Below are 23662 nucleotides of genomic sequence, written 5' to 3' on the forward strand. Positions count from 1 at the left end.
ACATTCCGGATGTGTAGTGTGAGAACTGGCAGAAGTGGACTATTTGGTAGTAGTCATGGGTGGCAATGACGTCAGTAAACCAGCTCTACCTGTTTAGAGTCCAGTGAGCCTTTAAGTTGAAATTGACAATGAGTATACTGCATGGAAGAAACCTAGGGCTGAGAATCAAAAGTAGAGGTCTGGAATCCAAAACCTCCCATTTCTCACCATGTTCTTCTGCATAGTTAATATCACTGAGCCTCTCCCTTTAAATGAGGACAATCTCAACCTCAGTGTACTCTCAAGAGGATTAGATGAGATGTGTATGAAGTACCTACTGCACAGGCTATGTATCCAGTGTAGACAAGTGGCTCAGCTGTGGATGTTTATTGCCAGTTTCTTGGAAGTTCATGGAGGAGGTATTTGCAATTGACAAAGTGTATCAGAGAAATGTGGGAAGCTTCAGGAAGGAATCCCCAGCGGACCCAGAGATGTCTGCCAAGCTTAAGATAGGCCACAGCAAACTGAAGGCACTACAGAGCCTTGACCGACCAGGCAAGTACTGTTTGCATCTGTAAGGAGATAGCCCAGAAAAGTAGCCACTGGTTGTTGCTGGAATCAGCAAGAGTGTGGGGGTGTCACAAGAGATGTGTTACTAACAGGAGTTGAAGTTCTCGAGTTTTTGTGAATGATTCACATTTTTAAAAAATGAAGCTGGATTCAAGGCTATCTCTATAATAACATCACTCTTGGGCAACTTGCTTCCGATTTGCTTTCCTGAATGAATGACTGTAGTGACAAGAATGATAACTTAGTCAGAACACTCAGTGGAAATTAGGCTTTTTAATATAAACTTCATTGGCCATGCTTCACAACTTGGGGGAAAGAGGAAGACTGGAGACGGCTAGCTTAGATACAGTGACAAGCAAGTTGACAATAGTAAAAAAATAATTACTACCATTTATTAGGTATTTTAACATGTTCGTTAACTTATTTAATTTTCACAACAACACTATGGAGTAGGTACAGTTATCTCCATTTTACAGATAAGGTAAGTGAGGCCCCAAAATCCAGAACTTGCCCAATGTTAATAAGCTGGTGGAACTGGGATAATAAAATGCAAATGGACACTACATTAATAAAATACTTGTCATAATTATCATAATTATCTGCTACCAAAAGAAAACTATCTTATAAACATCCTCTTTGAAAGATCTCAGATTTTGCCAACCAAAAGAAATGTATGGCCAGCGCTTTCTATATCCTCTGACTCCAGGTGAAGGGCCAGAGGGAGGCCAAAACCGGATTTCCCAGGTGGAGTAGAGGAGGCTACACTCTGTTCCTCCCAATACTCTAGGCTAAACAAGAGTCAGTAGAATACAAGACTCCGAAGGAACACTGAATTTGGCCTTGGTTACCGTCATTAACAACCCACTGCCATTGTTCACTAAACATCTGCTGTGTGTGGGCATCTTGCTGATCGCTTTACACAGAGCATCCCATATAATCCTTGACTGGACCACCCTTGCCTCCATTTTACAGATGTGGAAACTGAGGCTCTGACCTGAGGCTTTTTCACCACAGTGAGAAAGCACGGAAGCCATTGCCTTCCATTGCCTTTTATGGCTTCTTCCTCTTTGTCACTTGTCAATCATCTTGGGCAGTTTAGCATCCTCATGAAGTCTCAGTATCCTCATCCATAAACCAGGAAAAATGATTCCTGCCCTGCCTACCTAACAGGATGGCTGTGGCGATCAAATGATATATTATACTTGAGAAAGCACTTTCAAAACAGTAAAATGCTGAGCAAAGAATCCTTAGTCTTATTAATTACAAAGAGTGACACCTGATCCTGCAAGCACTTTGCTAATGTGACTCTGTTGCCTCTTTTCCCTGGGGAATTTGGGAGTAATTCAAAGTCTGCAGAGCCAGGGTACTCTTTTCAAGTCCCTGGCATCTGTGAGTTGGAAAGTGGAGGTTTAGTCTGGGAGAAGGAGGAGAAAACAACAATGTCTGCATTCTACTTAGTGTTTCTCTTTAGGAACACAATCTTTGCTGAGATTCTATTGCTCCTAGTAGACTCAGTCTTTAAACAACATTCAGTGCATATTTACTGAGCACCTACTATATTTCAGGCCTATGTGGCTCCTAGGTGTACAGACTGGGGTCTAGGGGCTGGGAAATTAAAGGAGGAGGTGACAGCAACAGGAAGGGCAGGAATCAGGTTACGATCCTGGAAGTTCTACAAACTTCACAGCTGACCTTCCAGATGCTTTTCATTGAGGTTGGAGGAGGGAGCTTACAGCACAAGGGAATGAGCTCTGGAGCTGAGTCAAAGTACTTAAGCTGAGTTCCAGCTCTGCCTCTTCTCAGCATCATGACCACCAGCAATCAAGTTATCTTCCTGACCATCAGCTTTCCCAAACGTAAAATGAGTAAAAATGTTCTCATAGGCAAAATGGGGAGAATCAAACAAGATGATTGTCTGAATGGACCTAGTGTGCTGCCTGAAGGTACTCAATAATAAACTCTTATTTTTAAAATCACTTAAATTCCAATGAAAACAAACTACAGTGGCCAGAAGCTCAGGCTCTGAAATCAGACTACCTGGGCTCCGGTCCTGGCTCTGTTGTTTACAGCTGTGTGACCTTAGGCAAGAGATGTTACCTTTCTAAGGTTTGATTTCTTCATCTGTGAAAAGGTAATAATAGTATCCACTCATAGAGTGGTTGTAAGCATTGACCGAGATACTGCAGGGTGATGTTCCTGGCACATAGAAAACACCCAGCAAAGGTGAGCTGTTGCTACTGCATGTCTTCAAGCCCTAAAAACAAAAATCTGTCCATGGGCTTGATTCTAGGATCCAGGCTTCTTGAAGACTGTCTGGCTCCCTAGGCTTGGGCTCTGGTGCCAGCCTCCCAGAGGAAACAGGTATAAATGAGGCCATCCTGTCCCCTACCCCTCCACCCCACCCTGCAGAAAGAAGGTGCTCCAGCCCTTTCCCAACAGGTTTCTCTTTTCAAGGGCAATACATGCAGGAATTGAGGGGCTGGGGCTAGTCAGAGATGTGGGTGCACAGTGAGCTCGGCCCCCTTTCCTTGTAGGCTCAGAAAACAAAAATCTTGTCCCCAACAGCTCAGAGAGAAGCACATGGCCTTGAGCAGCAGACAAACACTATGTTGCCATGTCACTGTAACACTCCATACCTACCTTTCACTCATCCCTACATTCACCACTTGAACCACAGCCTTTCATCTCTCACATGTAAAAGGGAGCTAAAAAAAAGTGACACTCAATCAGAATAAGAGAGCATTAATGTTCTTCGGCAGCCAGGTAAATGATAACACAGAAATGCTGTGCTTAACTGGAGACATCCATTCCAACCACTGGCTACACAGTTAGAAACCAAATTCTGACTCTCCCCACCCAAGCTCCTGTATTTGCCTTTCTGGGGGCCCCTCAGGCTTCACTTTGAGCCCACCTACTCTTTCACTAGTCATAATTCTAACAAGCTCAAGAAATTAGAGGGATTGCCATTTGCACCCAGCAGATGGGATCTCAAAACGTGATTACTTCAATGAGATACTACTTCACACCCATTAGAATGGCTACTATTAAAAAAACAAAAATGCCCTGGCTGGTTTGGCTCAATGGTTAGAGCGTCAGCATGCAGACCAAAAAGTTGTGAGTTTGATTCTGGCCAGGGGCATGTACTTCGGTTGCGGCTCAGTCCCTGGCCCTGGTCCAGGTCATGCGGGAGGCAGCCAATCGATGTCTGTCTGTCTGTCTGTCTGTCTCTCCCCTTCCCTTCCTTCCACTCTATCTAAAGATAAATGGAAAAAATATCCTCGGGTGAGAATTAAAAAAACACACAAAAACAAACGAACAAAAAATAACAAGTATTGGCAAGGACGTTAGAAACTGGAACCCTCGCATTGCTGGTGGGAATGTAAAATGGCATAGCCGCTGAAGAAAACAGTACACTGTTTTCCTCAGAAATTGAGATATGGTCCAGCATTCCACTTCTAGGTATATATACAAAAGAAATGAAAGTAGGGTCTCAAACAGATGTTTGTACACCCATGTTCATAGCAGCATTATTCACAAGAGCCAAAAGGTGGAAGCAACCAAAGTGTCCTATGACAGATGATGAATAAGTAAAATGTAGTATATACATACAATGGAATATTATTCAGCCCTAAAAAGAAAGGAAATTCTAACGCATGCTACAACATGCATGGAACTTGAAGACGCTGTGCTGAGTGAAATAAGCCAGACACAAAAAGACAAATACTGTAAGATTCCAGTTATATAAGGTACCTAACGTAGTCGAACTCATAGAGACAGAAAGTTGAATGGCGGTTACCAGGGAGAAGGAGAAAATGGAGAGTTTGTGTTTAATGGGTACAATGATTCGGTTTGGGAAGACAAAACAAGTTCTGGAGATGGATGGTGGTGATGGTTGCACAACAGTGTGAATGTACTTAATGTTACAGAACTGTACACTTTAAAGTGATTAAAATGGTAAATTTTATGTTATATATAATGAACCACAATTTTTTTACTGGGGGAGAGAAGTGACCACTGACTACCAGGGAGAAAACAAAACAATTATAGGTGGAAACATGAACCCCAAAAGCATAGCAGCAGGGAACCACTTAGTTTGGGGCCCACTGCCCTAGAGATTCATAAACCCAGAGGCCTGATGCTGTCATAAGCATAATAACTGATCAGACAGAACCCATTCTTCTCATTCAGAACCCAGAACAGGAATCAAGAGCTTCCTAACACTGATGCTGCCGCTCAGGACCTGGAGGGAGGGAGGTCTTCTGCACAGGCTCTGCCTCAGCAATTTCCTTCTGCCCGCCATCAGTTCATCCCCACATCTCCTCTTCTGAGGGAAAGAAACTTTTATGGTCCCCATCTCCACCAAGCAAGTGCTTTGTACATATAGGTGCAAACTCAACACTGCCAAGTTGCAAAGAGAGGTTACTCATGCTCGGATAGTTTGCTTGGAAGCATATCATCCATTTCAGAAAGAGTCCCATCCAAAAATAGTTTTTAAACATTTCTTTTACAGTTTTGCTCTTTAAAAAAGAGTAAGCTTCAATGATATAGTGGAGGGGGGATTTGGGGTGGGGATCACTAACTATGGTTTTGTGAGTAAAAATCCTGTAGCTTTGAATAATAGAAATGTTCTAAGTCTCTTTTCATCCAGGATCTCAACTGATTCTTACAACCTCTCTGGGAGGTCGGCAGGGTAACAAGTCATCCCATCGTGCAAATGGGAAAACTGAGTTCAGAGAGATCAAGAGGCTTGTCCAAATTAACACACAATTAGGAAGGAGCAGAGAACCAAGACTTATTTCCCATTAATGCCAGATGAGGCTCTGATTTGGGCCCTCATATCTGAGCAGACTGTGCAGCCATGAAAGTAATTTAAAAAACAAAGTCAGCTTGCCCTGGCTGATTTGGCTCAACAGTCAGCCTGTGGACCAGGGTCATGAGTTCGATTCTGATCAAGGATATGTCTGGGTTGCTGGTTTGATCCCCATTCGGGAGGCAGCCAATCGATGTGTTTCTCTCTCTCCCCCTCCCTCCTTCCCTTCCACTCTCTCTAAAAATCAATAGAAAAATGTCCTTGGGTGAGGGTTAACAACAACAAAAAACAGTGTCAGCTTATTTTATCCCCATAACATCTCTCTAAAGTCAACTAGAGATATTATCATCTCTTTATTTATTAAAGAGGATCAACTGAGCACAAACAAATGACTGGACGAAGATCACCACTCAGAAAAGTGGCAAAGAGACCAGACCTCTTCCATTTTCAATAAATTTGACTTTGACCACTTCCCTACAATGTCTTGGCCTCAGCATACTCAAAACTTAAAGGAGCCCAGGCAGTTTTTATATAGGTTGCACCATATTTCTGTGAACTCGGCAGGGAGTAGATATACTTTTATTCTCTTTTTTCTTAACAGCTAGAAAAGAAAAGAGAGGTTAAAGAAACCTTTAAGTTCCTTTTCAGCTCTAAAATTCTATGATTCTAAAAATTCCTCAACAAATCAATAGGGTAGAAAGGCCTGGAATCCATGTCACCCTCCTCCCTGCCTTAGTCTGTTAGACCAGCCCATCACTTCCTTTTCAGTTTATGACTACAAATACCATGTGTTCCTGGGAGATGTGTCCATTCTTATACAGATGCACATATAAAAGGACTAGAAAGTGCTATCCCCGGCTAGGACCCTAGTAGAGGGCTTCACTTTGCTCCCCTGCTTCAGCCCTAGTATCTTCTAGCAAGAGGCTCCCAAATCACAGGGAATTATACCCCAGGTACTTGAGACCTTCCTCAGGCCTTGGGCAAGCGAGAAGCCAGTCCCAGGAACAGAACACCACTCTGAGGTTGCAGCTTAAGTCCCTTCATCAGATACCTGCCCTAATACCCATCTAAGATGGGAACACAATCAGGTTTGCTCATTCCTGCTTTTCTATAAACCTCACCAACTCTGTCAGACACATAATTTCATCCAACAATATTAGGCACCTACTAAATTCCAGGTGCTGTTCTAGGTACCAGGGAGTGAACAAATAAAAATCTCTGGTCACACGCAGTAGAAGAGACAGCCAATGTCAGATGATGGTAAGTGCCGTAAAGAAAAACAAAATAGGGAAGGGTGGTAGATAATGCTGAGAACAGGTGGTGGAGGGAAGGGGGTCAATTCTGAAAAGAATAGCCTGGGAGGGTTAACTGAAAAGGAATGTTTGAGGACAGGGAGGAGAGGGAGGAGGAACCCATTCAGCTATCAGGGGGCTGGAACAGGGGATGAAGAGCAAGAGATGGCGTAAGAAAGTTAAGCTGGTGAAAATCATATCATGTCTTGTAGGCCAACGCAAGGACTTTGAATGAGATGGGGAGCAAAGGAGTAACAAAATCTGACTTACAGTTTACAGCATCATTCTTGCTGCTGTGCTCAAAATAGTCTGTCGGGAGACAAGGGAGGAAGTAGGAAGGTCAGTTAAGAAGCCGATGGTAGTTTAGACCAGAGTAAAAGTGGTAAAGACTGTGAGAGTCAGGTTCTGGAGATATTTAAGGCAAAGCCAACAAGATGTATTGATTAAGTGGACGTAGGATGTGAGAGAAATGGAGGAGTCAGGGATGATTCTAGAATTTTAGGGGCCTGGGCAACTGGAAGGATGAAATCACCATTAACTGAGATGGGAAAGTCTGGAAGGAGTAGGGGTAGGGATAGGAGCTCATTCTGTTTTAGACATGTTAAAGCCTTTCAGACACTGGATGTGTTATACAGATAGCAGACTATATAAGGCTAGAGAGGACGGGCTGAAATGATAAATGTGGGCATCTCCAGAATATATAATAATACATAATTTTATGTATAATCATTCAGGATTTCCATGTATGATCACACGTACTTTGTATGACTATATGTTTATTATCTGCCCCCTAAACTGTAAGCTCCATGTGGCCAAGGACCAGGTCTGTTCACAGCCAGTAAAGTGCCTGGTACTCAGTAAATATTTACTGAGCAAATGGAGAAGTTGCCCAATTACTCTCTCAAGAATAGCCACAGCAGCCCACACAACGAGAAGCTGATTCGTTGCCAAGCCCAACCAGCTCAAAACAGGGCCCTGGGTCTGTCCACCCCGAGCTTGAGATTCCAGAACGTAAGTGGATACGCCTAGCACATCAGAGTCAAATATTTGGGTTTCAGCCCTGCCACATTCTCAAAGGGTGGAGCTGGGCAAACGACTGGCCTGTTCTACCACCTCTATTTCATCCTGGGGTGGCCAGGGGAGGGGGCTGCCTCACCCAATCACTTCTTGGGCAGAGATACTGATCTACCCAGGATATACATATATATATATATACACACACATATACATATACATACATACATATATATATATATATATATATATATATATATATAGTGGCAGGAGCCTCCCAAAGGAGTAAATCCCCAACTATTCTCTGAAGCATGCAAGGACCACCTAGCACCTGAAGGCGAGAACATGGAACATAGACCACTGGGTTTGCATTAAGAGTAACAGTTAAAAAAAAAAAAAGTGACAATCACAAAACTTGATGAGATGAGAAGACCACCTAATTCTTTTTTTTTTTTTTTTAAGTTTTCTTTCTTTATTGATTTTAGAGAGAGAGGAAGTGAGAGGGAGAGAGGTAGAAACATCAATGAGAGAGAACATTGATTGGCCGCCTCCTGTATGCTCCCTACTGGGGATCAGGCCCACAACCTGGGCATGTGCCCTAACCGGGAATCAAACTGGTGACCTCTTGGTGCATGGGTCAATGCTCAACACTGAGCCACACTGGCCGGACACCACCTAATTCTTCTAGCTAATACAGCACTGCCTGACCAGTGGGTGTCATGTCTCTGCTTCACCTGTCAAATGACTAGGAAGACAGAATTAAGGCCAAATGGTGATAAGGCATAAGATTTCAACTCAATAACTTTCCAGTTTTGAATAGTTGCCTTTGTGAAGATGATTACAATGGCTCTAATGATGTAGTATACCCCCCTCCCTTTCTAAGATATTGAAAGTGTGACCCAGAGAGGTTTGATGACTTGCCCAGGGTCACCCAGATACAGGCCCAGGACTAGAGCTCATATGCCAGCTCCCTGTGAGGCTTTCTTCCATTGCACAAGATAAGAGTTACAGTGGGAGCTAGGGGAGTTTTAGGCATTAGTGCTACAACATAAAACTGTCCTTATCAAAGGGTAAGCTGCAGATATTACAGAAATGTCAGGTGCACACTGAGATTAAGAAGGTTTCCTTCTTTTATACAAAACTTGTCATCTTATACAGTTCCCTTTGGCTTTGGATTATATTCATAGTGGGATCCATAGAATCGCAAAATTAATACACTATGAGGTAAAAAAAAAATGCAGAAATATACTTCAGTAAAATGTTTACAGGAAAAATTCAGATCAGCTTTCCAAAATCAACAAATAGTGAGTGCTTCCTCTGTACAAGTCACTGTGCTAAGTGCTGAGTATGTGTATGCGCATGTGTGTGTATGATTACGTGAGTGAGACAGACAAATACACACAAGAATTAGACAGAACCTGGTTCTTTAAGGCTTGCAATGTAGTTGCTGATATAAGACTGTAAACATCAAAGAAATGACTAATAATACAGAGTAGATAATTATTAAGTAAGTAGCATAATGTGTCTGAAGGAGTTCTCAGAAGCAGCAACCAGATCCACTGGGGAGGGGGTAAACTGTCAGGCAAGGTACTTCTAGAAAAATATTGGATTTGAGGTAGGCCTGGAAGAGAAGAAAAGCTCTTGATAAGCAGAGGGAAATTACATGAGCAAATACTGGTGGCCTTATTGTCAAGGAAGAGAAAGAAATCACGCCTTAAAAGGAAGGGCTGGACCAGACTTGAACAGCCTGGAGAATTAAAGTTCTTGTAGACAGGGGAGGTACAATTTTTTTTCTGAACATAGACTATATGGTTTGGAGCAGATTATTTAATAAACGTCTTCTGGGGGGCCTACAATATGCAGGACTGGATGAATGACTGAAGATGAACTTGCCTTTGGTGGGGAACTAACTTCAGCCTGGGAGCTAAAAGCTGCACTTGAGGTGACAAGGGCATAAAGTAGAGTATGGAAGGGAAGGTTTATAAGACCTGCTGAAGGAAGAAACAGCAGGTCCAAGTGACTGACTGGCTAGGAGGCAGAGGGTAGGAAGCAGAGAAAGGTCTTCAAAGTATAAAGTTAGGTGGCTGCAAGAATAGACGAGTAGCCCTGGCCCATTTGGCTCAGCGGTTGGAGCGTCAGCCTGCAGACCAGAGAGTCCTGGGTTCGGTTCTCACTAGGGGCACGTACCAAAAAAAAAAAAAAAGAATTGAAGAGCAAATGGAAGCTGACTCAGGGGAGAGATACAGAGCTTGGTTTTAGAAGTGTGTAATCTGAGGATAACTACATAAGAGTGCCCAGTGGGCATTTAGAGATATAAGTCTAATGTTTGAGAGGGAATAGTTGAAGATACAGCACAGGGGTCTTTCCAATGGACTAAGAGTTGTGGGATCCTGAGTAAGATTTCTCTGGGAGTTTAATGAGGGAGAACACAAAATGTTAAACTGACCCATGGGTGTGTCCTCACCTAGCAGTGATCTGAGAAAGAAAACCAAGACAGTCTAATGCCAATAAGGGAAGGGGGAGAATTTCAAGTAAAAGTTTCAAATGTGACAAAATCAATAATGTGAACTGAGCACACAGATAATATCTGTTGAATGAAAGAATGAATGAATGAAAGAAAGAAAGAACGCCTTTAGGTTTGAGAATCAACTTTCCTCAGTCAGCATGGCCAGGGTTGCCAAGAGGATTTCAATGTTAAATTTTACCCATCCCCCCTATAAAAACACATTTCTTTTTCTACAAGTCATCCTGTCCACCACACAGACATCCTTCCCTGCTTCCTCCATGTTTCCCCCATCCTCCTTTCCAGTTTCCGCAACCCAGTCAACACACCTTTGGTGTTAAAGGAGACAGGAAACTCCAACTAGAGTTTTCCACTTCATTAACTACTCTGCCTGTGGCTCCTCTTACATAAAGGGATATGTGGCAATTGGGTGGAAGAGGAGACTGTGTTCTAGCCCCATTTGTACTACAACTAGCTGTGTGGGTTTGGGCAAGTTGCTCAACCTCCCTGGATCTGGGCTTTTTCATAGATAGGAGGAAGTAGGGTCTATTTGGACTCTAGACAGGTTTCAAAGGTGCCCTTCAGCTCTGAAGTCCACTATTTTATCATTCTCAGAAGGTCCTTGCAACACCCTCAGAGAAGGGAGGAAGTATGAGATGCGGGGAAACGATGATCAGATGGTCACACTTCTTCCCGGGGTGAAGGGCCAGGATAGGAGTGTACCAAGAAAGTGAGAAGGCACTGCCCAGTCCTCGCGGATCACCAGTGAGCAGATCCCATTCTCATGGCCGGGAAGGATCCCAACACACCCGAGGGCGATTCCTACCCGCCACCCCACTTTTCCAAGGTTCCCAGACGGCCGGGAGGCTCTAAAAGGCCCTGCGGGAAAAATAAAGATTTCTTTCCCAGAGTCCTGCGGTGCTTTTGCAAGTCGGATTCCGGCAGACACGATCTGCAGCCGGATAATGACACAGTCTTTGGAAGGAGCAACTGTTCTCGCCTCGTTCGCTCCCAGTTCTGGGGACGCCTGGCCGCCCGCGCTGTGTCCCAACGGGCCAGTGTCCGACCCCGACCCGGGTGCCAGGCCAGCGGCACCCCCGCCCCGGGCCCTCCTCCCCTTAGTCGGCCCCACAGCGGTCTGCAAACATTTCCTGCCTCCGCCCTCACCCCCACCAGGAGCTTCCCAGTTGGAGCGAGTTGAGCTCGAAGCCGGGTCAGCGCTCCCAGTTGCCCCAACTCGGCCCCCCGGCCACCAGGGCTGGAGAGGGGGCCCCCAGTCAGGCTCGGGAGCAGCCTTCGGGGAAACCCAGGCGCCAGGAACCGCAGGAGGTCGCCTGGGAAGCCTCAGGCTCGGGCAAGGAGGGGGACAACTGGCGGGCCGTAGCCCTGCTCCCTTTCCCGTCGTTACCTGCTCGCTTGCGGGGGTGTCCCGGGGCGGCCGGCCTCTCTCCGCGCTGTCTCCCCACGCAGTTGCCCATGCTGGCTCCTCAGCCGGGCCCCATGCACCGGAGGCGGCGGGCTGGTCAACTGCTCCGCGCTCCTGCCCCGGACAGCGGTGTCCGGGGTCAACGGCTCCTGTCGCCCGTCATCGGGCGCTCCCCGATCTCCCCCCGGGGGCTCGCTCTGCTCCAGCGCCGGCTTCGCCACAAACTTTGCGGACGAGGGGAGAGGGGGAGGTGGCCGACTCCCCAGCACAGTCCCAGGTGGCCGGGCCAGGGGGGCCCGCGACGGTGCCCGGCCCGAGATCAGCTCCGCTGGAGTGGCGGAGAGAGGGGGCGGGCACCGCCGCAGCTACACCCCGCTCTCTCAGGACTCCCAGCTGGGGCCGGCCCCCTGGAGCTTGTCACTCACCTGCCTAACCCCGCCCCAGCCCGGCCCAGCTCCTAGCTGCCGGCTCGCGGTGCCCCCGCCGCCGCCGCTGCCCGCCGCAGGTGCGCAAGTGACCGACGGCACCGCCCCCTCGGGCCGGGCCTGATTTTTTCATTGGTTTCACCCAGGATGCGTACCTCCCCTCGACCCCACCCTGTCAGGTACCCGCCTCGCCGCCCGTCTCCTGGGTGGTAGGGACCGGAATTGCTCGCCCTCAATGGCCCCCGGCTGCCTGCCCAGCAGCCACCTCCCCTCTCCGGGCCACCACCCCGACTCTAGGCCCCGCCCCTCGGGGAGGGACCGTTCCGTCCCTCCCTGGAACTGCCTGGCCAGGAGCCGGCAAGCACGTGATCCAGGGAGCGCCCCGTCCCCACCGCCTTCACCAGCCGATTGGCTCAGAAGGCGCGTGCGCCGAGAGGCCCGTCCCGCGCCACAGCCCACTTCCCCTCCCACGGTGTCTAGTTCGCGTCATGGCGGCTGCCGCCGAACTGGAGGCGGTGGCGCCCACGGGCGCCCTGTGGGGCCTCGTGCACGACTTCGTCATGGGTCAGCAGGAGGGCCCCGCTGACCAAGTGGCTGCAGGTACGGCCGACGTCGCAGCGCGGCTACGGCATGGGGGCCGACAGGAGGGAGCAGCCTCGGCGCTGGCGCCGGGCGGGAAGGGAGTGAGGGACAGCAGTGACTTTGAGAGATTGGTCTGGGGCAGGTTGTGAGCATCGTGTACTTAAGAGCCGTAACAAACTGAGAGTCCCTTGCACCTTCCTTAAAGCGCCTTTGCGCCCTTCATCTTCGTTTACAGTTACCTGTGCGCCGCCCGAGTTAGGAGAGTCATTACTGTCTCACAGATCAGGAGACAGGCCCAGCGAGGGCAAGAGCCTCGCAGATCAGGCAGGAGGGGAAACCAGGACCCGGACCCCGATGCTCCAGTTTAGAATCTGGTGCTCACGCCGCGAAAGCACGTTGTGCCCGGGAGGTTGACGTGAGAAGTACCTTCAGCGACATCAGCTCCAGGCGCGTGGCATGTTGGGAGTGGCCCGGAGGCCAGCGCTCCGGCTGTAATTGGAGAGACAGGGAAGCCAGCCTGGGGGACTTTGAGATGTTCTGCGTATCCTCCTTAAGACTCCCTCCGTTTCGTGGTCGAGTTCTTGGTTAATTTACTTCATAACTTTTTTATGTGATGTTTGTTTTTATCTTTTCCCCAGATGTCCAATTTGCTGCTTTTGATCAGTTAAGGGATCTCTTAGTTCTGACCGTTTATCTAAGATTTGCATAAAACAAATTCCAGATTTCCTTGGAAGCCTGAGACTTCACTCTTTTAGGAAAAAAAAAATAGTAAAAGTTAGGAAGCCTTCAGACCTCGTGTTAAGTAATAGACTACAAAATAATCTCATGAATACAGATGAGTTTTATCTAGTTTTGGAAATTTTTCATGCGTGGGGAAAAGTAAAGGACCCATTCATTTCTCTTGAAAATTGAACATATTCACTTTTGTATAAGAGATAAGTGAATATAGTGAATCTGCAGGAAGTATAATACTTTGGCCCTTAGCAATTCCACTTTTATTCAGTATTTCCATCATTATTGAACACATTATTCTCCAAACAGATGCAAAGTAATAGGAATATAAATACAAACTAGACTAGATATGTGCCCATCACTACACCATGAGAAAGAGTACCAGAGGTGTGTGCAAGATGGCATGAAAACATCAAGGAGCAAATGCCTGATGCTGCCGCTCCATTAGAGTTGACTGCTTACAGCTTTATGAAGTACAGTGTATTATCAGTGCTTACAGTTAACAAGTACAGTGCGTTATCAATGTCACTTTCCCCAGCATTTTATGAAAATTTTCAAACTTACAGCAAAGTCTAAAGAATTTTATAGGAAACACATACGCCCACCATCTAGATTCTACCATTAACATTTTAATAACTTGCTGTATCACATATCTATCCACCCATTTTAATTGGGGATATCAGTATACGTTCTCCTAAATATTTTGATAAGCATATTATTAAACCAAGTGTGTTTACAGTTTATTTTGATGTAAAATTTATATCCAGCGAAGTGTTCAAATTTTAAGTGTATGTTTACTAATTTTGAAAAATGCCTACACCTACAACCTACCAAGATAAAGAATATTGCTATATTATCAGTGTTAGTTGTAACTATTCTTTCACATTTATATATTATGAGCACAATAATTTTTAATTTTTCAAATTCAAAACACTTGAGAAGACACGATTAAGGAATGCCAAGTACTTATAAATATCTTTATAAAATTTATATTTTTATGCCTGAAATAAATGGCCTACACTATTGTCTAGTTAAATTTAATTCAGCACAGCTAAGACTGTAACACCAGCCCCGTTGTAATTTAACCCTCCTGACTAAGAAAGGAGGTTGGTAATAACATAAGTAGCGGGGGTAGTAACATAAGGTTGAAAAGGTTTTGTGGGGTTGGATTATGCATAGGCTTGGATTCCAGGAAGAGGGATGTAAATGACCTATTGTAGGTAATAGGAGTCATTGTAGATCCTTGAGCAAGGGAGTCACATAATGAAAGTGAATTTGAGAGGGATTAAATTGATATTCTCAGTCTTAGACTACACCCCTAGTTAGAGTTATTGAAGGCTGACTGACAGAGTTTTGAAGTGTCCCTAGAATCACTTGTGCTTTCTAATCCTCCATCCTAAATCAAGTTTTGTTACTGCTGAAGGAATCAGCATCTTTTCAGCCCCTCACAGCCACAGCCTCTCCTACAATTTATAAATGCAGAAAGAACACCCTGTGGTTGCAAAGGCAGCTACCACCAACTTTGTTTTTCACCTGGGCCCCTGATGTAAGTAGGTATCAGATGTAACGGTGTAAGTAATGGAAGAGAAATGATCTGGCAGCCTAAGGGTTAAAGGCTTCTCAGTCAGGCGTTCAAAGGTTGCCACTTCTGGCCCCAGCCTTTACTCTCACCACTCCTCTCCTGGGCCTTTAGTTCCAGACGGCCACCTTGATTTGCTATTCCCTGAGTGCTTTCCTTCCCAGTTTCCTCCACTACCTCTTTCTAATCAAAGTTAGACCTAGGATTTGAGGCCCCGTTTGAGTGCTCACTGCCTGCCCCCCCAAATGTTTCCTGATTACTCTAGCCAGACATCATTTCACACTTCATAATCTTTGTGGTACTTATTTCTCAACCACTCATATGCTTATTAGCAGACTTGCTTAGTAGCTATTTCTATACACATCTCCACATCCTACCCTCCTGTTCCTACCACCAGGGTCTCCTGGAAACTAGCATAAGTAGGTGTGCTGTAAAGAGCTACATATGTGAATGGAAATAAGAGGAGGAAGAATCTGTGGAATTTGAGGCCTGACTAGGTAAAGGGCTTAAAGGAGATGGAGGACACTTAAGATGACCCCTAGTTTTTGAGCCTGAGTATAAGCAAAAGAGAAATACTTTGTTCAATAATGGAGTTGAGAATGGAGCTGGTTTTAAAAAATGGTGTTTTAAATTTTTTATTTATGGGTTTTTTTTATCCTCACCCGAGGACATTTTTCCATTTTTTGTTCAGGTAGACTGGGAGGGAGAGAGAGGAAGAGAGAGAGAGAAACATTGATGTGAAAGGGACACATCAAGTGGCTGCCACCCCCATGACCAACCAGGGCCAGGGACAAACTGCAACCGAGGTACGTGCCCTTAGTGGGAACCGAACCCAGGTCTCTGGACAGCAGGCCGACGCTCTAACTGCTGAGCCAAACCGGCCAGGGCTATTTATTTTATTTTTTCCATCACCATTTATCTCCTCTATGCCCTTTTCCACCTCCACCCATGTCCCTCTCCCCTGCAATCACCGCACTGTTGTCCGGAAGAGTGTGATTTTTGGACATGTTGAATATATAAGGGATGAATGTAAATTTTCTTCCTCTTAGTTATTTGGATTGTCCTTCATTTTGGTCTTAATTTTACTTACTTATTTTAATCAAGTTAAAAAAATTTTTTATCTTTATTGATTTGTAGAGAGGGAGGAAGGGAGAGGGAAAAACATCAAAGGGAGAGAACATTGATTGGCTGCCTCCTGCATGCCAATAGGGCCAGATCCCCAGTGGGCATGTGCCCTGACCAGGAATGGAACCAGCTGCCTGTTGGTGCATGGGTCGAAGCTCAACCACTGAGCCACACCAGCTGGGCTGGTCTTTATTTTATATTGTATTGTCCCACATTTGTGATTCCCTGAGGAGACCACTATTCCTGAATCCAAAAGATTGTTAGACTATTAAAGGACAGTAAAATATAGTTCTGAGAAATGTGTATGGCATCCTCAGCAGAAAGGACGTTTGGAGAGCTTGAATGGAACTGAGTCGTCATTGGGATTTTTCTTTCTCCTGCTCCTTCATATACCCTCCACCCCTTGGCTGCTGCTCCAGATTCTCAAGAGGCTGCAACTCCGTCAGACAGAGGTCTGATTGTGCATTCTATGTCAGTCTCATATAAATACTCCTTTGACAACACTCAGTGCCCCACAGGAACTGGTGCCCTGCTGAGGAAAGTGTGGGTAGTTAGGAGGTGCTAATAGGTCCATTTTTAGAGAGCGAATCTTGGGACACATTGGAAAAACTTAGGTCTACCTATATAGGGAAAGGAACTTTGACTTATTTTTCCTTAATGCCAGTGAGGCTACCCTTAGTTAAATTAACTGTCTATTAGCTTCCTTCATCCCAGGAGTCCAAGTACATAATTAACAGTACTTCCAGATATTTTACATTTGGGAGAATTTATAGTGTTAAGAGAATGACTCAGTAAAAGTTAGTGAGGGGTGGTCCATAAACCCAGGAATTTTACTCCTTCTGTTAACCCAATCTCTATATCACTAAAGTAATACTGAACTTCTTACACTGTGATTGTTTTAGATGTCTTGCTGCCCCAACAGACTGTGGGCTCTCTAGTAAAAGCTCCCTGTTGCCCAGCCGGTGTGGCTCAGTGGTTGAGCGTCGACCCATGCACCAAGAGGTCACCGCTTCAATTCCTGGTGAGGGCATATGCCCAAGTTGTGGGCCCAATCCCTAGTGGGGGGCATTCAGGAGGCGGCCAATCGATGTTTCTATCTCTTTCTCCCTCTCCTTTTCTCTGGCCCCTCACACAGTACCTAACTTATAATATGTATCCAATAAATGTTTTACAAATAAATGAAAACAAACGCACAATGACAATTTTTTAAAAGAATTATGGAGAAGCCTGGCCAGTATGGCTCAGAGGATTGAGCAGTGTTCTGTGGACTGAGAGGTCAGAGTTCAATTCTGGTTGGGGCACACGCCCGGGTTGCGGGCTCAATCCCCAGTAGGGTGCATGAAGGACACAGCCAATTGATGTTTTTATCTTTCCCTTCCTCTCTCTAATATTTCAACAACAAAAAAGTTATGGAGGAAACACAGAAGAGGGAGTGATTGTTTTGGGAATCAAGGAAGGTTTCATAAAAGAGTTGACATTTGAGCTGGGTCTTGAAGAGTTGAAGTTCCTCAGATTGACAAGGGCAGAAAAGAGGAATTTCAAACCTAGGAAATGTTTATATGATCAAGTATGTGGAAGAATTTGACATGTTGGGATTTCATGTGACTGATGGGAATCATGATGAAAGGTGGGCCAGAGGGGATTTGTGGGCTAAATTGTGAAGGACTTCAAGTCCCACAGAGTTCATTCTTAGGCAATACAGTCGGCCCTCTTTTATCACGGTTAATCAGTTCCAGACTCTACCGCAATAAATGAATTTCCACAAAGTAGGATTCTTTATTTATATACAGTCGTCCCTCGCCACTTCATGCTTCAACTTTCGAGGCTTCACTCTATCGCGTTTTTTTTCAAATATAGTATATAGTATTTTAAAAAACCCCGTTAGAGTGAAGCCACGCAAGTCGAAGTGCGAAATGGCGAGGGACAACTGTAGGAGCAAAGTAATTATGCATTTTAGGGATGAGGAGGTAATTCTAGATAGAATATAGATGGATTAGAAGGCTTTTTATTTTATTATTTTTTAAATCCTCACCCGAGGATATTTTTCTATTTATCATCAGATAGGGTGGGAGGGAGAGAGAGAGAGAGAGAAACATCAGTGTGAGAGAGAGGCATCAAGTGGCTGCCTCCGCACGATCCGACCAGGGCCAGGGACAAACTGCAACGAGGTATGTACCCTTGACTGGAATCGAACCCATGACTCATTGGTCCACAGGTTTGGTTTTAACCGCTGGGCCAGGGTAGAAGGTTTTTATTTTAATTGGGGAAAATTCAGCACTTTAACCATTTTTAAAAAAAAATTTTTTCTTTATTGATTCTAGAGACAGAGGAAGGAAGAGGGAGCTAGAAACATCGATGAGAGAGAACATCAATTGGCCGCCCCCTGCATGCCCCTCACTGGGGATTCGGCCCACAACCTGGCATGTGCCCTGACTGGGAATCAAACTGGTGACCCCTTGGTGCATGGGTCGACACTCAACCACTAGGCCACACCGGCCAGACCACTTTAACCATTTTAAATGTACAATTAATTAGCTTTTTTTTTTTTTTTTTTTTTTTTTTTTTTTTTTTTTTTTACTCAGATAGAGCGGGAAGGGGAGAGAGGAAGAGAGAGAAACATCGATGTGAAAGGGACACATCGAGTGGCCGCCACCCACACGACCCAACCAGGGCCGGGGACAAACTGCAGCCAAGGTACATGCCCTTAGCGGGAACCGAACCCGGGTCTCTGTGGACCGCAGGCTGATGCTCTAACCGCTGAGCCAAACCAGCCAGGGCTAGCTTTTAACATAGTCACAATGTTCCACAACCATCACCACTATCTAAAAATTCCAGAACATTTTCATTGCACAAAAAAGTGGAGGGCTATTTTGAAATCTGTTGCTATATAGTTTTGTCATAGTGATGAAAAGGAAGAGTCATATTGAAAGACATTTCTGAGGTAGACTCAGCAGAACTAGAATAAGGTGTTAAATTAAATCACTTTTGCTGAAAACATCCTCAAAATACCATTCTATTTTTTTGCCACCTTACTCGCCATTTTCCTTACTCTTATTTACTATTACTATTGTGTGATAGCTATAAAGCTAATAGAAATATCTTTGTTTTTCCTAATTTTGTATTGCTTTTGTGCTGCATTAATTCAAGATGGGATTTTTGTGAAAGATATAAATACTAAAGGGCTCTGCCAAGACAGTTCACCCATGTGCTGGGATTCAAGGAACCATATGCAGATGGCTGTTTCTTTGTGAGGATAAAGCAACCAGCTTCTTCTTTTTCTTCTCGCTGCCTTTGATCAGATTTTTATTCAAAATTTGCTGTCCAAAGTGATTTGACCTTTATGGAATAAACAAATTAAAGTTTATGCTGCAGGCTTCTTTTCTTCCTGGTGGGTTTCTTTTCTGGGCTGCTTCTTAGCTGCTGGTTTCTTGGTAACTGCAGCCTTTTTTTCATACCAAAGGCTTCTGCTTCCTTCCTAATGTCAACAGCCTTTCCTTGCTTCCCTACCACAGGTTTGCCTGGAACCCCCTCTCATCTGATTTAGCTTCTAGTGTTGCTGCTTTTTTATCCACCCCGGAGCTTGTGGTTCTTGACCTGGCAAAGAAAGGTGTTCTGGTACATGGTCTTTGCATATGGGTGTTGCTTCTACAAGATTCTCAAGTTTTTTGGTGGATTTTTCTTTAGGACTCTGCAATGAATCTTCTTGCATGGTGCTGGAGGGCTCTTTGGATCTCTGGGCTTTTCTGAATTATGCTCAGGTCTTTACTGAGCATGTTGTGCATGGGAAGGTTATAGTTACTCTTGAGGGAGACAGCTTTATGCCAAGTGACATCTAACTTGAGGAAAGCACTTTCAGTTCAAATGCAGAAGCAGCCCACACACGCCCTCCAGGAGCAAGTTTCAAAATGTTCAGTTTGCTTACATTACACAGAGTGATTCCAGGGATGTTTCTGAAGACTTTGATGATACCATTGTCCTCAGTATAGATTATGCAAAGTCCTCTGTGCTAGATATTACAACAGTTTCTCATTTTGCCCTTGCCAACTCTCATTCACTGAGAGGCATAGACATTTTTTTTATATCATTCCAGGATATTTTTCTACTTATCTTCAGATAGAGTGGGAGGGAGAGAGGGAGAGACATCGATGTGATAGAGACACATCGACCAGCTGCCCTCTGCACGACCCCTGCCAGGTTTGTGGATGAACTGTAGCCGAGGTACCTGCCCTTGACTGGAATGGAACCTGCAACTCATTGGTCTGTGGGACGAAACTTTAACCACTGAGCTAAACCAGCCAGGGCCAGGCCTTAAGTTTCTTGAGAAGCAAAACAGCCTTCTTGGTCCTTTTGTAGCCTTCAATTTTATGTTCAGCCACCAAAAGAAATTCAGGAACTTTCTTGGTATGATGACTTTTAGACATGACCAATGCTGGGAAGGCGGAGGCAGCGAGGGCAGAGCAGATCACAAATTGCTTCTGTGTTGTGATCACTCTGCGGTGCCAGCGGTGCCAGTGGTGCCAGGTTTTGGTTGCTGCGAACATGTGGCCCCCATGACATATTTCTAAAAGCACCCTGGCCAGAACGGGATGAGTCCCACCACCTCAAACTGTGGGAATTCAAGCCACATCTCTGCCAGTACCTCAAGACTCAGCACTCGTTTGATGATGACCTGCCAGTTCACTGACCACATAGTCTATTGTTTTTGCGCAGGTTGGTGTGAACGAAGTTCACAATATCTGGTAAAATGGGAGCCTTGAACACAGCAGGCAAAGTGACATTTTTGCCAGATGACTCCCTCTTTTAGGAGTATACTGATAACAGTGAGTGAGTACACGCCATGGCACGGAGAGAAGGCCACGCTCCTCTCAACCTGGTAGCTCCCACAGGAAAAGCAGTAGCAGCAGCCAGTTTCTTTTTTGTTGTTAATCCTCACCTGAGGATATTTTTTTCCATTGACTTTAGAGAACTTGGAAGGGAAGGAGGGAAGGAGAGAGAGAGAGAGAAACATTGATATGAGTGACACATCAATTGGTTGCCTCCCATGTGCACCCCAACTGGGGCCGGGGTTCGAATCTACAACCCATGTATGTGCCCTTGACCAGGAATCAAACCTTTGGTGCTTGAGCTGACACTCTAACCAGAGACACACCAGCCAGGGTGGCAGCTGGTTTCATAATGTTGTATACTGAATGATGAAGAAGTCTTTTTCATTTATAAAATTTGAGACAACCTATAGGAGTGGAAATTGACTGGTAGGAGGCATGAGGGGACTTTCTGAGGTGATAGAAATATTCTGTAACTTGATTGGGGTGTTGGTTACTCAAGGTATATTTTTTATAAAACTCGTACTTTACAGATAATATCTGTATTTCAATGTGTAAATTATACCTGAATTTTAAAAAATGAAAATATTAGAGGCAATGGAGTGGGGCCTGTTGGGCAAATCTTTGTCTTATAGCACTTGAGTTATTTCCAAAGATAGACCCTAGCCCAGCATCCACAAAAGATTTTGATGGTGAATTTGCTGACAAAGGATGATTCAGTTCAGTGAAAAACTTTGCTAGTAACAGTTATGAGCTTTCTATGTATAATTGTTAACTCCTTCTGTAACTGCTACTGATAATAGCTTTTAGATGGGTTTTTTCAGCAGTTTCCTGAGCTCTAGCCAGGAAATTCCAAAAAGTACCCCTTTTCACCCTCCCCAATTGTCTGTAACCCAGAAATGGGTATCTCTCTACACTTAAGTGTTACCATTAAGGAATGGGGTATAAAATTCAAATGTCATTTCCTTGGTTTGTTTTGTCAGTTTGGCTGCTCACCTTCCCCCACCCTAAAGCCAGCACATTTTCTCCTTGACTTTTCAGGAACAGGGGCAGCAGCTGGGCCTTCCACATCCTGGCATGAGTAGGTAGGGCTAAGGCTGCCTGATTTCTACACTGATGCCAGTCACAAGTTATGAATCCCAACTGGAGTGCTCCTTTCCTCCATCTGATTGGACTGTAGTCTAGTACCAAAGTGGGCCTCTGCGCAGCTCAGCTCACAGCCGTTGCTCTGAGACCACAAACTTAAGGGGAGCTGGAAGTTCAGGAGTTTTCACTGTAGTCAAAGTCTGGTGTTGGTGAGAGCTAACTAATTAGGTCCTGCAATTAGAGGTAGGTGGGTCGTGAACCCAGAACAGGCTCTGAAAGTTATCCCTGACGCCACACCTTCTTAGCCAAACCCTTAGGAAGATTGCTAACCTTTTACTTTTTGGTTCTCCCTTGAAAATATATCCTAGATGCTTCTGTTAGATCTAGGTGAATTACTCTTGTGCTGTTAAAATTGCTTTTTAAAACATAAGTAATATTGTAACCATGAACATAGGGCCAGGGAGAGGGGAGGGGATGAGAGGAGGGTGTCAGTAGGAGAAAAAGGAGAAACATCTTAACAAAAATAAATTAATAAAAAAAAATAATAATATATCCACACGGTACATTCAAAAGGTGCAAAACAATACATGGTGAGATGTCTCCCTTCCATGCCAAGATGGAATGCAGACGGTGACAGTGAATCTACTGTATTACTTGTGTAATAATACATTAAAGGGGGTTGGGGGAAAAGCTGATCTAAGTGACTTTGGAAGACAGTATTTTGTCTGGAAACTATAAGGCTAAAGACAGAATTGTGCGTAAACACTGCACTGTACTTATAAATTTATTTTTATTTCTCACAGAGGTTGACAGTTCTGAAAGTAATTTATAGTTTTACTTGGGTTGAAAAAATAATAAATGGTAGATAATGGGAGCCAAGTTTCTCACTGTCAGGAAGTGAACCTGTGGTACTTTAATATGATCTTATGTTTAGTTTAATATATATGGATAGCTTTAGGAATAATGATAGATATGTATGTATATGTGGGTTAAAATACATACATGTACTTCCCAGCTCTCTCTGCTAGGGAGAGCCTGGAAGCAGTGACCACCATAATAGCAGTGAGCATAGCCACACCCAGATCTTGGTTTCTAGTACCATTCTCCATTAAAAGAAACCAGAGCTGCTTGGAGAAAAGGCTGATTTTAGGGCTGGAGCAGGGACATTACAAGATGAGCCTGTAGTACAGTAAGTGCTCTAATGTCATTGATAGATTCTACAACTTTAAGCAAAGTGACTTAATAAAGAACCAATTTTACATAGGCTAATTGATATAAACAAGGGTTAAGTTCCTATGTCATTTCATGGACATTATAACGAAACAATGCTGAGTGATGACATTATTTATGGACCTGCTGTATTTGTAATGCTAAAAAGTAAATAAATAAAAGGGCCCTGGCCAGTGTGGGGGGAGGCAACCAATGGATGTGTCTCTCTCACATTGATGTTTCTCTCTCTCTCTCTCTCTCTGTCTCCTTCCCTCTCTCCCTCCCTTCCACTCTATCAATGGAAAAATATCCTTGGGTGAGGATTAACAAAAAAATTAACTAATTAAAAATAAGAATAAATAAATAAAAGGGCCCTGGCCCATGTGGCTCAGTCGGTTGGAACGTGGAGCATCATCCCCAACATTGAAAGGTCGCAGGTTCAATTCCTGGTCAGGGTACATACCCAAGTTGTTTGTTTAATCCCCAGTTGGAACGTGTATGGCAAGA

The 23662-nt window shown here is 44.7% G+C and overlaps 2 protein-coding genes and 1 pseudogene across 5 annotated transcripts in view; 1 reads left to right on the plus strand and 2 right to left on the minus strand.

Annotated features, from left to right (window-relative positions):
• UBTD1 (ubiquitin domain containing 1) overlaps nucleotides 1-11999 on the minus strand; it is a 56843-nt gene extending 44844 nt beyond the window's left edge. Inside the window, exon 1 of the mRNA XM_036264674.1 lies at nucleotides 11577-11999. Within this exon, the coding sequence (XP_036120567.1) occupies nucleotides 11577-11646 (70 nt within the window). The 5' untranslated portion in view covers nucleotides 11647-11999. The remainder of the gene's footprint in view (nucleotides 1-11576) is intronic.
• A 451-nt stretch (nucleotides 12000-12450) lies between these two features.
• MMS19 (MMS19 homolog, cytosolic iron-sulfur assembly component) overlaps nucleotides 12451-23662 on the plus strand; it is a 36098-nt gene continuing 24886 nt past the window's right edge. Inside the window, exon 1 of one of the 4 annotated variants that reach the window (XM_036266008.1) lies at nucleotides 12451-12619. In XM_036266008.1, coding sequence (XP_036121901.1) covers nucleotides 12508-12619 — 112 coding nt within the window. In that variant the 5' untranslated portion in view covers nucleotides 12451-12507. Of the gene's footprint in view, nucleotides 12620-21906; nucleotides 22190-23662 lie in introns of those variants that run through there. The other 3 variants (XM_036266009.1, XM_036266010.1, XM_036266011.1) reach the window with 3 other exon arrangements.
• On the minus strand, nucleotides 19399-20909 carry LOC118632784 (annotated as a pseudogene).

Source organism: Molossus molossus, unplaced genomic scaffold (assembly GCF_014108415.1).
Source record: "Molossus molossus isolate mMolMol1 unplaced genomic scaffold, mMolMol1.p scaffold_m16_p_17, whole genome shotgun sequence".
Taxonomy (NCBI): domain Eukaryota; kingdom Metazoa; phylum Chordata; class Mammalia; order Chiroptera; family Molossidae; genus Molossus; species Molossus molossus.